This window comes from Lampetra planeri, chromosome 45 (genome assembly GCF_965212315.1).
Source record: "Lampetra planeri chromosome 45, kcLamPlan1.2.h2, whole genome shotgun sequence".
NCBI classification, from domain to species: Eukaryota; Metazoa; Chordata; class Hyperoartia; order Petromyzontiformes; family Petromyzontidae; genus Lampetra; species Lampetra planeri.
Window position 1 is genome coordinate 8,428,441 of NC_136151.1, and position 10,269 is coordinate 8,438,709.

The 10,269-nt window shown below is 47.9% G+C and overlaps 1 protein-coding gene across 1 annotated transcript; it reads right to left on the bottom strand.

Moving 5' to 3' along the window:
• Window positions 1–1,546: 1,546 nt before the first annotated feature.
• On the bottom strand, window positions 1,547–10,180 carry MAD2L1 (mitotic arrest deficient 2 like 1). The gene is made up of 5 exons (XM_078614852.1): window positions 9,324–10,180; window positions 7,129–7,275; window positions 5,404–5,527; window positions 3,535–3,638; window positions 1,547–2,536 (listed from the first exon to the last, which is right to left on the bottom strand). The coding sequence occupies exons 1-5, from the start codon at window positions 9,391–9,393 to the stop codon at window positions 2,373–2,375; spliced, it is 609 nt and encodes a 202-aa protein (XP_078470978.1). The 5' UTR covers window positions 9,394–10,180; the 3' UTR covers window positions 1,547–2,372.
• Between the last annotated feature and the right edge of the window lie 89 nt (window positions 10,181–10,269).

The window sequence follows — 10,269 nt, forward strand, 5'->3', positions numbered from 1 at the left end:
AATAATAATAATATAATAATACATGAAAATAACTACATTAAATCACGACGTTTCGGAGGCAACACAAGTCTTCGTCTCCATGTGTATTGATACAGTCAATTTGGCTGTGACGGTCCTTGTGTTGCCTCCAAAACGTCGTGATTTAATTCAGTTATTTTATTTTATTATAAATTTATTAATAATATTTTTGACCTCCCCCACCCACCGTGGCCCCCACCTCCCCCCCCTGGCTCCCACCGGGGCCCACATCCTTTGAAGTCGCCGGGTTAACCAGAAACGGGCTTTGATTGACAGGCAGCGTGTACGTGGGTGTCTGTGGATATGGGTCTCTAAAGTGTGGGTCTCTGTGACTATGGGTCTCTGTGGGTCTCTGTGACTATGGGTCTCTGTGGGTCTCTATGGGTCTCTGTGGGTCTCTGTTACTATGGGTCTCTGTGGGTCTCTGTGACTATGGGTCTCTGTGGATCTCTATGGGTCTCTGTGACTATGGGTCTCTGTGGGTCTCTGTGACAATGGGTCTCTGTGGGTCTCTGTGACTATGGGTCTCTGTGGGTCTCTATGGGTCTCTGTGACTATGGGTCTCTGTGACTATGGGTCTCTGTGGGTCTCTGTGACTATGGGTCTCTGTGGATCTCTGTGGGTCTCTGTGGATCTCTGTGGGTCTCTATGGATCTCTGTGAGTCTCTGTGGGTCTCTGTGACTATGGGTATCTGTGGGTCTCTGTGAGTCTCTGTGGATCTCTGTGGGTCTCTGTGACTATGGGTCTCTGTGGGTCTCTGTGACTATGGGTCTCTGTGGGTCTCTATGGGTCTCTGTGACTATGGGTCTCTGTGGGTCTCTGTGACTATGGGTCTCTGTGACTATGGGTCTCTGTGGGTCTCTATGGGTCTCTGTGACTATGGGTCTCTGTGACTATGGGTCTCTGTGGGTCTCTGTGACTATGGGTCTCTGTGGATCTCTGTGGGTCTCTGTGGATCTCTGTGGGTCTCTGTGGGTCTCTGTGGGAGTCTGTGTGTCTCTGTGGGTCTCTGTGGGAGTCTGTGGGTCTCTGTGGATCTCTGTGGCTATGGGTCTCTATGGGTCTCGATGGGTCTCTGTGGCTATGGGTCTCTAAAGTGTGGGTCTCTATGGGTCTCTGTGGATCTCTAAAGTGTGGGTCTCTATGGGTCTCTGTGCCTATGGGTCTCTGAAGTGTGGGTCTCTATGGGTCTCTATGGATCTCTATAGGTCTCCGTGGATATGGGTCTCTAAAGTGTGGGTCTCTGTGTATCTCTATGGGTCTGTGTATCTCAGTGGGTCTCTAGGAATGAGTCACTATGGGTTTGCGTATGAATCTCTATGGATCTCTGTGTATTTCTATGAATGAGTCTCGGTGTGTGGCTATCTTTATGGGTCTATGTGGGTTTCTATGGGTCTATGTGGATATTTGTGGGTGTATCTATGAGTCTGTGTGTATCTCTATGGATCTCTACGGGTGTCTATTGATCCCTGTCGAACACAGACACACAGAGACAAGCACATACAGACAGACACAGATACACGCGTGTTCATAGAAAATGTTTAATAATTTGGCAGTATACACAGCGCAGAGAGACACGGGGCGGGGGGAGGGTAGACATAGACAGATGGGAGAGACAGAGACACGGGGAGAGAGACAGAGAGACAAGGAGAGAGAGACAGAGACACTGGGAGAGAGACAGAGACACGGGGAGAGAGACAGAGACACTGGGAGAGAGACAAGAGGAGACAGACACAGAGGAGAGAGACAAGAGGAGACAGGAGAGAGACAGAGAGACAGACAGAGACACTGGGAGAGAGACAGAGACACTGGGAGAGAGACAAGAGGAGACAAGAGGAGACAGACACAGAGGAGAGAGACAAGAGGAGACAGGAGAGACAGAGACAAGGAGAGAGACAGAGAGACACAGGGAGAGAGACAGAGAAACTGGGAGAGACACGGGGAGAGAGACAGAGACACGGGGAGAGAGACAAGAGGAGACAGGAGAGAGACAGAGAGACAGACAGAGACACGGGGAGAGAGACACAGTGAGACAGAGACAGAGACACTACACGAGTTAAAACCACGACAGCCAGTCTCAGGCACAAGTCATTAAACAACAACCAAGAGCCACTACCAGCAGTACACAGCAGCAGCAGGCAGTGTGTGTAGTACTGTATATAGTACTGTATATAGTACTGTATACAGTACTGTATATAGTACTGTATATAGTACTGTGAATAGTACTGTATATAGTACTGTATATAGTACTGTGTGTGTAGTATATAGTACTGTATATAGTACTGTGTGTGCAGTATATAGTACTGTGTGTGTGTAGTATATAGTACTGTGTGTGTGTAGTATATAGTATCTACTAAGTAGTTTTGTAAGCCACGGATGTAGCGACGCTGTGTATGGACGTGCTGAACGATCGTAGACGCACTTCTTGTCCACCCTCCACCGCCAGCGGCCCCGACGTCTCCCACAGAGTGGGGATGTCGGAGTCCGTGTCCGTGTAGACCAGCAGGTTAAACGAACCTGGGGATATACACGCAGACACACGGAGATGTTACACGATTCGATTTAAAGCTTTTCGTGGTGATCGCAGCGTGGATTCAGGAGAAAGAAAAAATTACGTTATGTAATAAAATGAAAATGTAATAAAATAATATTAAACAATATTTTTTATATAATAATATAAAATAGCAAAACAAAATAATAAAATAATATTCTTTTCTATAATAATCTATATATATCAAATCGCAAATCTGTCTGTCTGTCTGTGTGTCGCCGGACCATACGCAGTTTCATTGGACGGCGGTTGCCCCTGGCAACGGGTAGCGACACATTCGCTGCCGGGTGGACGCCATTTTTAATTCCCGTTAAAAATATGCGCACGCAATAACACGCGACTCTGAGGTAAATTCATCAAAGTTTCACGTCCTCTTCACTCCCCTCCCACCCCAATGTGTGCAATTACTATTATAGGGTCGGTAGATAATAAAATTATAGCGATTAGACAGTATTATTGTAGCGCGGGGGGGGGGGGGGGGTAACGGCCCCAGTACCCAGCCTCAGCTGGGTAGGCAATCTAGGCGAGGCCGGAGGCTCTGCACGGTACTAGGCCTCGACACCCCACCCGTGTCAAGCGACGACTTTGTGGTATAAACTCGATATACACAGCGTTGCCCGGGGGGAAAATACATTTAAAATCTTATGAAAACTTTCAAACATTACATACCAATGAAAAAACAACTGTGTAATTACTTTTAAACCCGATGGTGTGTCATTCAGACGCTGTCTTTCCGACAGACGCTGTTCTCCACCTGAGGAAGGCTGCTTGCGTTGTGGCCGAAACGTCGTGAGAATTGTATTTTATTGTGTTTAGTTTTTAGACATCCGTCTCTACTTATCTATCTAAGCAAACCTACGGAGACAAACACATGGAGTTTATATCTATATATACATTATATATATATATAGATGAGTAGCAGTACTAGTTAGTAGTACTACGAAGACTAGTTAGTGATACGTACAGGTCTCTTGCAGTAGCGGTAAGAAAGTGACCGTAGCCGTGATCTGCACAATCACCGCCTTCATTTCTTCGTTGATTTCCTTGAGTGACTTTTCCCTCGGAGGCCTGGCGCAGAGACAGACAGAGACAGATAAATAAGGAGCGAGACAGAGAGAGATACAGATAGAGAGAGAGATAGAGAGATACAGAGACACAGATAGAAAGATACAGATACAGATAGAGATACAGAGATACAGATAGAGAGATATAGAGAGATACAGATAGAGATACAGATAGAGATACAGATAGAGATACAGATAGAAAGATAGAGAGACACAGAGAGAGACAGAGACACAGAGAGACAGAGAGAGACAGAGAGACACAGAGAGAGACAGAGAGAGACAGAGAGAGACAGAGAGACACAGAGAGAGACAGAGAGACAGAGAGAGACAGAGACACACAGAGAGACAGAGAGAGACAGAGAGACAGAGAGACAGAGAGACACAGAGAGAGACAGAGACACAGAGAGACAGAGAGAGACAGAGACACAGAGATAGACAGAGAGAGACAGAGAGACAGAGACACAGAGAGAGACAGAGAGAGACACACGAAGGAGCGGTGATGTGATGTAGAGAGATGAGTATGTGGTGAGTGAGTGTATGAGTGGTGAGTGAGTGAGTGGTGAGTGAGTGGTGAGTGGTGAGTGAGTGGTGAGTGAGTAGTAGTGGTGAGTGAGTGGTGAGTGAGTGGTGAGTGGCTGAGTGAGTGAGTGGTGAGTGGCTGAGTGAGTGAGTGGTGAGTGGTGAGTGAGTGGTGAGTGAGTGGTGAGTGAGTGACTGACTGAGTGGCTGAGTGAGTGAGTGGTGAGTGAGTAGTGGTGAGTGAGTGAGTGAGTGGTGAGTGAGTAGTAGTGGTGAGTGAGTGATGAGTGAGTGAGTGGTATTGGTGAGTAGTGGGTGAGTGAGTAGTAGTGGTGAGTGAGTGGTGAGTGACTGACTGAGTGGCTGAGTGAGTGAGTGGTGAGTGAGTAGTGGTGGTGAGTGAGTGGTGAGTGAGTAGTAGTGGTGAGTGAGTGAGTGGTGAGTGAGTAGTGGTGGTGAGTGAGTGGTGAGTGAGTAGTAGTGGTGAGTGAGTGAGTGGTGAGTGAGTGGTGAGTGAGTGACTGACTGAGTGGCTGAGTGAGTGAGTGGTGAGTGAGTAGTGGTGGTGAGTGAGTGAGTAGTAGTGGTGAGTGGTGGTGAGTATTGTTACCCTCCGGCTGTGAGTGCCGTCTTGTCACAGTGGATGTCGAACTGCCACCGCTCCACGACAGTAGTGAGTGAGTGAGTGGTGAGTGAGTAGTGAGTGAGTGAGTGGTGAGTGAGTAGTGAGTGAGTGAGTGGTGAGTGAGTAGTGAGTGAGTGAGTGGTGAGTGAGTAGTGAGTGAGTGAGTGGTGAGTGAGTAGTGAGTGAGTGGTGAGTGAGTAGTGGTGAGTAGTGAGTGAGTGGTGAGTGAGTAGTGGTGAGTAGTGAGTGAGTGGTGAGTGAGTAGTAGTGGTGAGTGAGTGAGTGGTGAGTGAGTGGTGAGTGAGTGGTGAATGTGGTGTCTCTCTAGGTGAGTGGGTGAGTGAGTGGTGAGTGAGTGAGTGGTGAGTGAGTAGTGAGTGAGTGGTGAGTGAGTAGTGGTGAGTAGTGAGTGAGTGGTGAGTGAGTAGTGGTGAGTAGTGAGTGAGTGGTGAGTGAGTAGTAGTGGTGAGTGAGTGAGTGGTGAGTGAGTGGTGAGTGAGTGGTGAATGTGGTGTCTCTCTAGGTGAGTGGGTGAGTGAGTGGTGAGTGAGTGAGTGGTGAGTGGCTGAGTGAGTAGTAGTGAGTGAGTAGTATTAGTGAGTAGTGAGTGAGTAGTGAGTAGTACCCTCCGGCTGTGAGTGCTGTCTTGTCACAGTGGATGTCGAACTGCCATCGCTCCACGACGGCTCCAGAAGAGACCTCAGCCAACACCAGCACCACCTTCTGCACCGTGCAGCTCACCAACCACTCTGCACACACAGACAGATACATACACATAGATACATAGAGATACACACACACACAGATACACACACACACAGATACACACACACACACAGATACACACACACACAGATACACACACATAGATAGATACACACACACACAGATACACACACACACAGATACACACACACACAGATACACACACACACAGATACACACACACACACAGATACACACACACACAGATACATACACACACACAGATACACACACATACACATAGATAGATACACACACACACACACACAGATACACACACACACAGATACACACACACACAGATACACACACACACAGATACACACACACACACAGATACATACACACACAGATACATACACACACACATAGATACATAGAGATACACACATACACATAGATACACAACAACCGCCATTCGCCACTAAGTGGCGGTGACGTCACCATGACGCTTGTGCCAGGCCATGTGCACCCTGAGGCCACGTGAAGTGTCGAACGCCCGCTGGCAGGAGGTCACGGGGCAGACCCAGGTGCCACGGGTCGACTGACCGAGATGACCGAGATGACTGGCTGATGCACCACCTGTGCCCCCTACTGTGCCAACTTGCTGTGCTTTAGCCACCCGGCGCTCCGCTCGTTGTTGTGAGCGTCGCTCCTCCGCCCTCCGTTGTTGTTGGAGGGCGACTGCCTCCAACTGCCCAGTAGCGTCCTTCACGAGCCTCCTCCACTGAGGCCGATCTTGACACCGCTGGTACCAGTCATCGGCAAGTCCACTCAGCTCCACGTCCTCCTGTACCACATCACTCCATCTCTTCTCTAGCCCGTGCCGCGCCCGTTTAGCCCCCTCGATCCGGCCGAACAAAAGCTGTTTAGGCATGCGGTGGCTGGGCATGCGGGCTACATAACCCAGCCAACGCAGCCTTGCCTGCCGGAGGAGCTCACTGATGGGACTTTGCCCAGATCTTTCAAGGACTTGTGAGCTCCTCACACAATCCAGCCTGGTTAAACCCAGGATGGATCGTAGGCAGGCCAGCCTAAATGTTTCCAACCGGCGAAGATGCTCCACTAGGGGGGTCCACGTTTCGCAAGCGTAGAGAAGGGAGGGAATGACCGTGGCCGAGAAGACCTGAAGCTTCGTGCGGAGCGACAGACCAGGTAGCTTCCACACAGCGTTACGCAACCGATGAAAAGATATTGCCGCTCGACTGATTCGGAGTGAGACCTCTGCTGATAAACTGGAGCCAGTCATGAGCACACTGCCCAGGTATGGGAAACTCTCTACTCTCTCCACAACTGCCCCATCATAGATACACACACAGATACACACACCAACACCAGCACCACCTTCTGCACCGTGCAGCTCACCAACCACTCTACATACACACAGATACACATAGATACACATAGATACACACACACAGATACACACACAAAGACAAAGTGTAGTGTAGTGTGTAGTGTATAGTAGTGTATAGTATAGTGTAGTGTATAGTGTATAGTAGTGTATAGTGTAGTGTATAATGTAGTGTATAGTGTAGTGTATAGTGTAGTGTATAGTGTAGTGTATAGTGTAGTGTATATTTACCCTTTAGCTGAGTGGTGACGCTAGTGAGGTAAGATACGAGCTTGGGGTCTGTGCTTGTGTACAGGCTCATGCCGTACTTGACGGCTCTCTGGAACGTCTCCACTGGGTAGACGCCTCGCTGGTACAGGATTGAGCTGAGCCCATAGACTACGCACACAGACACAGACATAGAGATACACAGAGACACACACAGAGACACATAGACATGCTTAGAGATACATAGACATACATAGAGACACACACAGAGACACACAGACACACACAGAGATATACACACACAGAGAGACACACAGACATACATAGAGATATACATAGAGATACATATAGACACACACAGACACACACAGAGACACACAGACACATAGAGACACACAGACACACAGAGAGATACATAGAGATATACATAGAGACACACACAGAGACACACACAGAGACACACAGAGACACACACAGAGACACACACAGAGACACACACAGACACACACAGAGACACACAGAAACACACAGACATGCTTAGAGATACATAGAGACATACATAGAGACACACACAGAGACACACACAGACACACAGACATACATAGAGGCATGCTTAGAGATACATAGAGACACACACACAGAGACACACAGACATGCTTAGAGACATGCTTAGAGACACATAGAGATATACATAGAGATATACATAGATATACATAGAGACATACATAGAGTGAGTGGTGAGTGAGTGGTGAGTGAGTGAGTGGTGAGTGAGTGAGTGGTGAGTGAGTGGTGAGTGAGTGGTGAGTGAGTGGTGAGTGAGTGAATGAGTGAGTAGGTGAGTGAGTGGTGAGTGAGTGAATGAGTGAGTAGGTGAGTGAGTGGTGAGTGAATGAGTGAGTGGTGAGTGAGTGCATGAGTGAGTAGGTGAGTGAGTGGTGAGTGAGTGAATGAGTGAGTGGTGAGTGAGTGGTGAGTGAATGAGTGAGTGGTGAGTGAGTGGTGAATGAGTGAATGAGTGGTGAGTGAGTGGTGAGTGAATGAGTGAGTGGTGAGTGAGTGGTGAGTGTATGAGTGAATGAGTGAGTGTGTGGGTGAGTGAGTGTATGAGTGAGTGGTGAGTGAGTGGTGAGTGAGTGAATGAGTGGTGAGTGAGTGAGTGGTGAGTGAGTGAATGAGTGAGTAGGTGAGTGAGTGGTGAGTGAGTGAATGAGTGAGTGGTGAGTGAGTGAATGAGTGAGTGGTGAGTGAGTGGTGAGTAAGTGGTGTGTGAGTAAGTGGTGAGTAAGTGAGTGGTGAGTGAATGAGTAAGTGAATGAGTGAGTGAATGAGTGAGTGGGTGAGTAAGTGGTGAGTGGGTGAGTGGGTGAATGAGTGAGTGGTGAGTGAGTGGTGAGTGGGTGAGTGAGTGACTGAGTGAGTGAATGAGTGAGTGGTGAGTGAGTGGTGAGTGGGTGAGTGGGTGAGTGAATGAGTGAGTGGTGAGTGAGTAGTGAGTGGGTGAGTGAATGAGTGAGTGAATGAGTAAGTGGTGAGTGAGTGAATGACTGAGTGACTGGTGAGTAAGTGTATGAGTGAGTGAATGATTGAGTGTGTGGGTGAGTGAGTGTATGAGTGAGTGAATGAGTGAGTGAGTGGTGAGTAAGTGGTGTGTGAGTGTATGAGTGAGTGTGTGGGTGAGTGAGTGTATGAGTGAGTGGTGAGTGAGTGAATGAGTGGTGAGTGAGTGAGTGGTGAGTGAGTGAATGAGTGAGTAGGTGAGTGAGTGGTGAGTGAGTGAATGAGTGAGTGGTGAGTGGTGAGTGGGTGAGTGAGTGAATGAGTGAGTGAATGAGTGAATGAGTGGTGAGTGAATGAGTGGTGAGTGAATGAGTGGTGAGTGAGTGAGTGGTGAGTGAATGAGTGAGTAGGTGAGTGAGTGGTGAGTGAGTGAATGAGTGAGTGGTGAGTGAGTGGTGAGTGGGTGAGTGAGTGAATGAGTGAATGAGTGGTGAGTGAATGAGTGGTGAGTGAGTGAGTGGTGAGTGAATGAGTGAGTAGGTGAGTGAGTGGTGAGTGAGTGAATGAGTGAGTGAATGAGTGAGTGGTGAGTGAGTGGTGAGTGGGTGAGTGAGTGAATGAGTGAGTGAATGAGTGAGTGAATGAGTGAGTGAGTGGTGAGTGAATGAGTGAGTAAGTGAATGATTGAATGAGTGAGTGAATGGTGAGTGAGTGATTCTTACAGAAATATTCGGCAACAATTTCGGAACTGCCACGCAGCGTGATGCCCTCTCGTGTCACCACTCCAGACATCGCTACTCGCTGTCTCTGTGAGATGTCTCTTGTCTGTGTCTCTGTCACTACGTCTCTGTGTCTCTCTGTGTGTCTGTGTCTCTGTCTGTCTGTGTCTCTCTGTGTGTCTGTGATGTCTCTGTGAGATGTCTCTGCCTGTGAGATGTCTCTGTGTGTGTCTCTGTATCTCTATGTAGCTATCTCTGTATATATCTCTGTGTGTGTCTCTGTGTGAATCTCCGAGTCTTTGTGTCTCTGTGTGTATCTATCTGTCTATCTCTGTGTGTCTCTCTCTGTCTGTGTCTATCTCTCTGTATCTCTATGTATCTATCTCTCTATCTCTGTGTATATCTCTCTGTGTGTCTCTGTGTGAATCTCCGAGTCTTTGTGTCTCTGTGTGTATCTCTATCTGTCTATCTCTGTGTGTATATCTCTGTGTCTCTCTCTGTGTCTCTCTCTGTCTATCTCTCTGTATCTCTATGTATCTATCTCTCTATCTCTGTGTATATCTCTCTGTGTGTCTCTGTGTGAATCTCCGAGTCTTTGTGTCTCTGTGTGTATCTCTATCTGTCTATCTCTGTGTGTATATCTCTGTGTCTCTCTCTGTGTCTCTCTCTGTCTATCTCTCTGTATCTCTATGTATCTATCTCTCTATCTCTGTATATATCTCTCTGTGTGTCTCTGTGTGTCTCTGTGTGTCTCTGTGTCTCTCTGTGTGTCTCTGTGTGAATCTCCGAGTCGCCGCGTTTCTTTCAAATCTTCTCCCGTTGGATTCAAACCGCGCGGCCGTTAGGAATCGATACGTCGCGAATCGAGAAACGAATCGCTGAACCTATCGATTCCAGCAGAATCGAAATCTTTATTTCAAAGACACGAGAAGGAATCTGAAAAGCTGAA

Excerpts from the sequence above, each read along its gene's own strand:
- MAD2L1 (XM_078614852.1), bottom strand. The coding sequence starts at position 9,393 with ATGTCTGGAGTGGTGACACGAGAGGGCATCACGCTGCGTGGCAGTTCC. Across the intron at positions 5,528-7,128 it reads CGTCACCACTCAGCTAAAGG|AGTGGTTGGTGAGCTGCACG; the intron begins GTAAATATACAC and ends CTGTGTGTGCAG. Across the intron at positions 3,639-5,403 it reads ACAGCACTCACAGCCGGAGG|GCCTCCGAGGGAAAAGTCAC; the intron begins GTACTACTCACT and ends TCTCTGCGCCAG.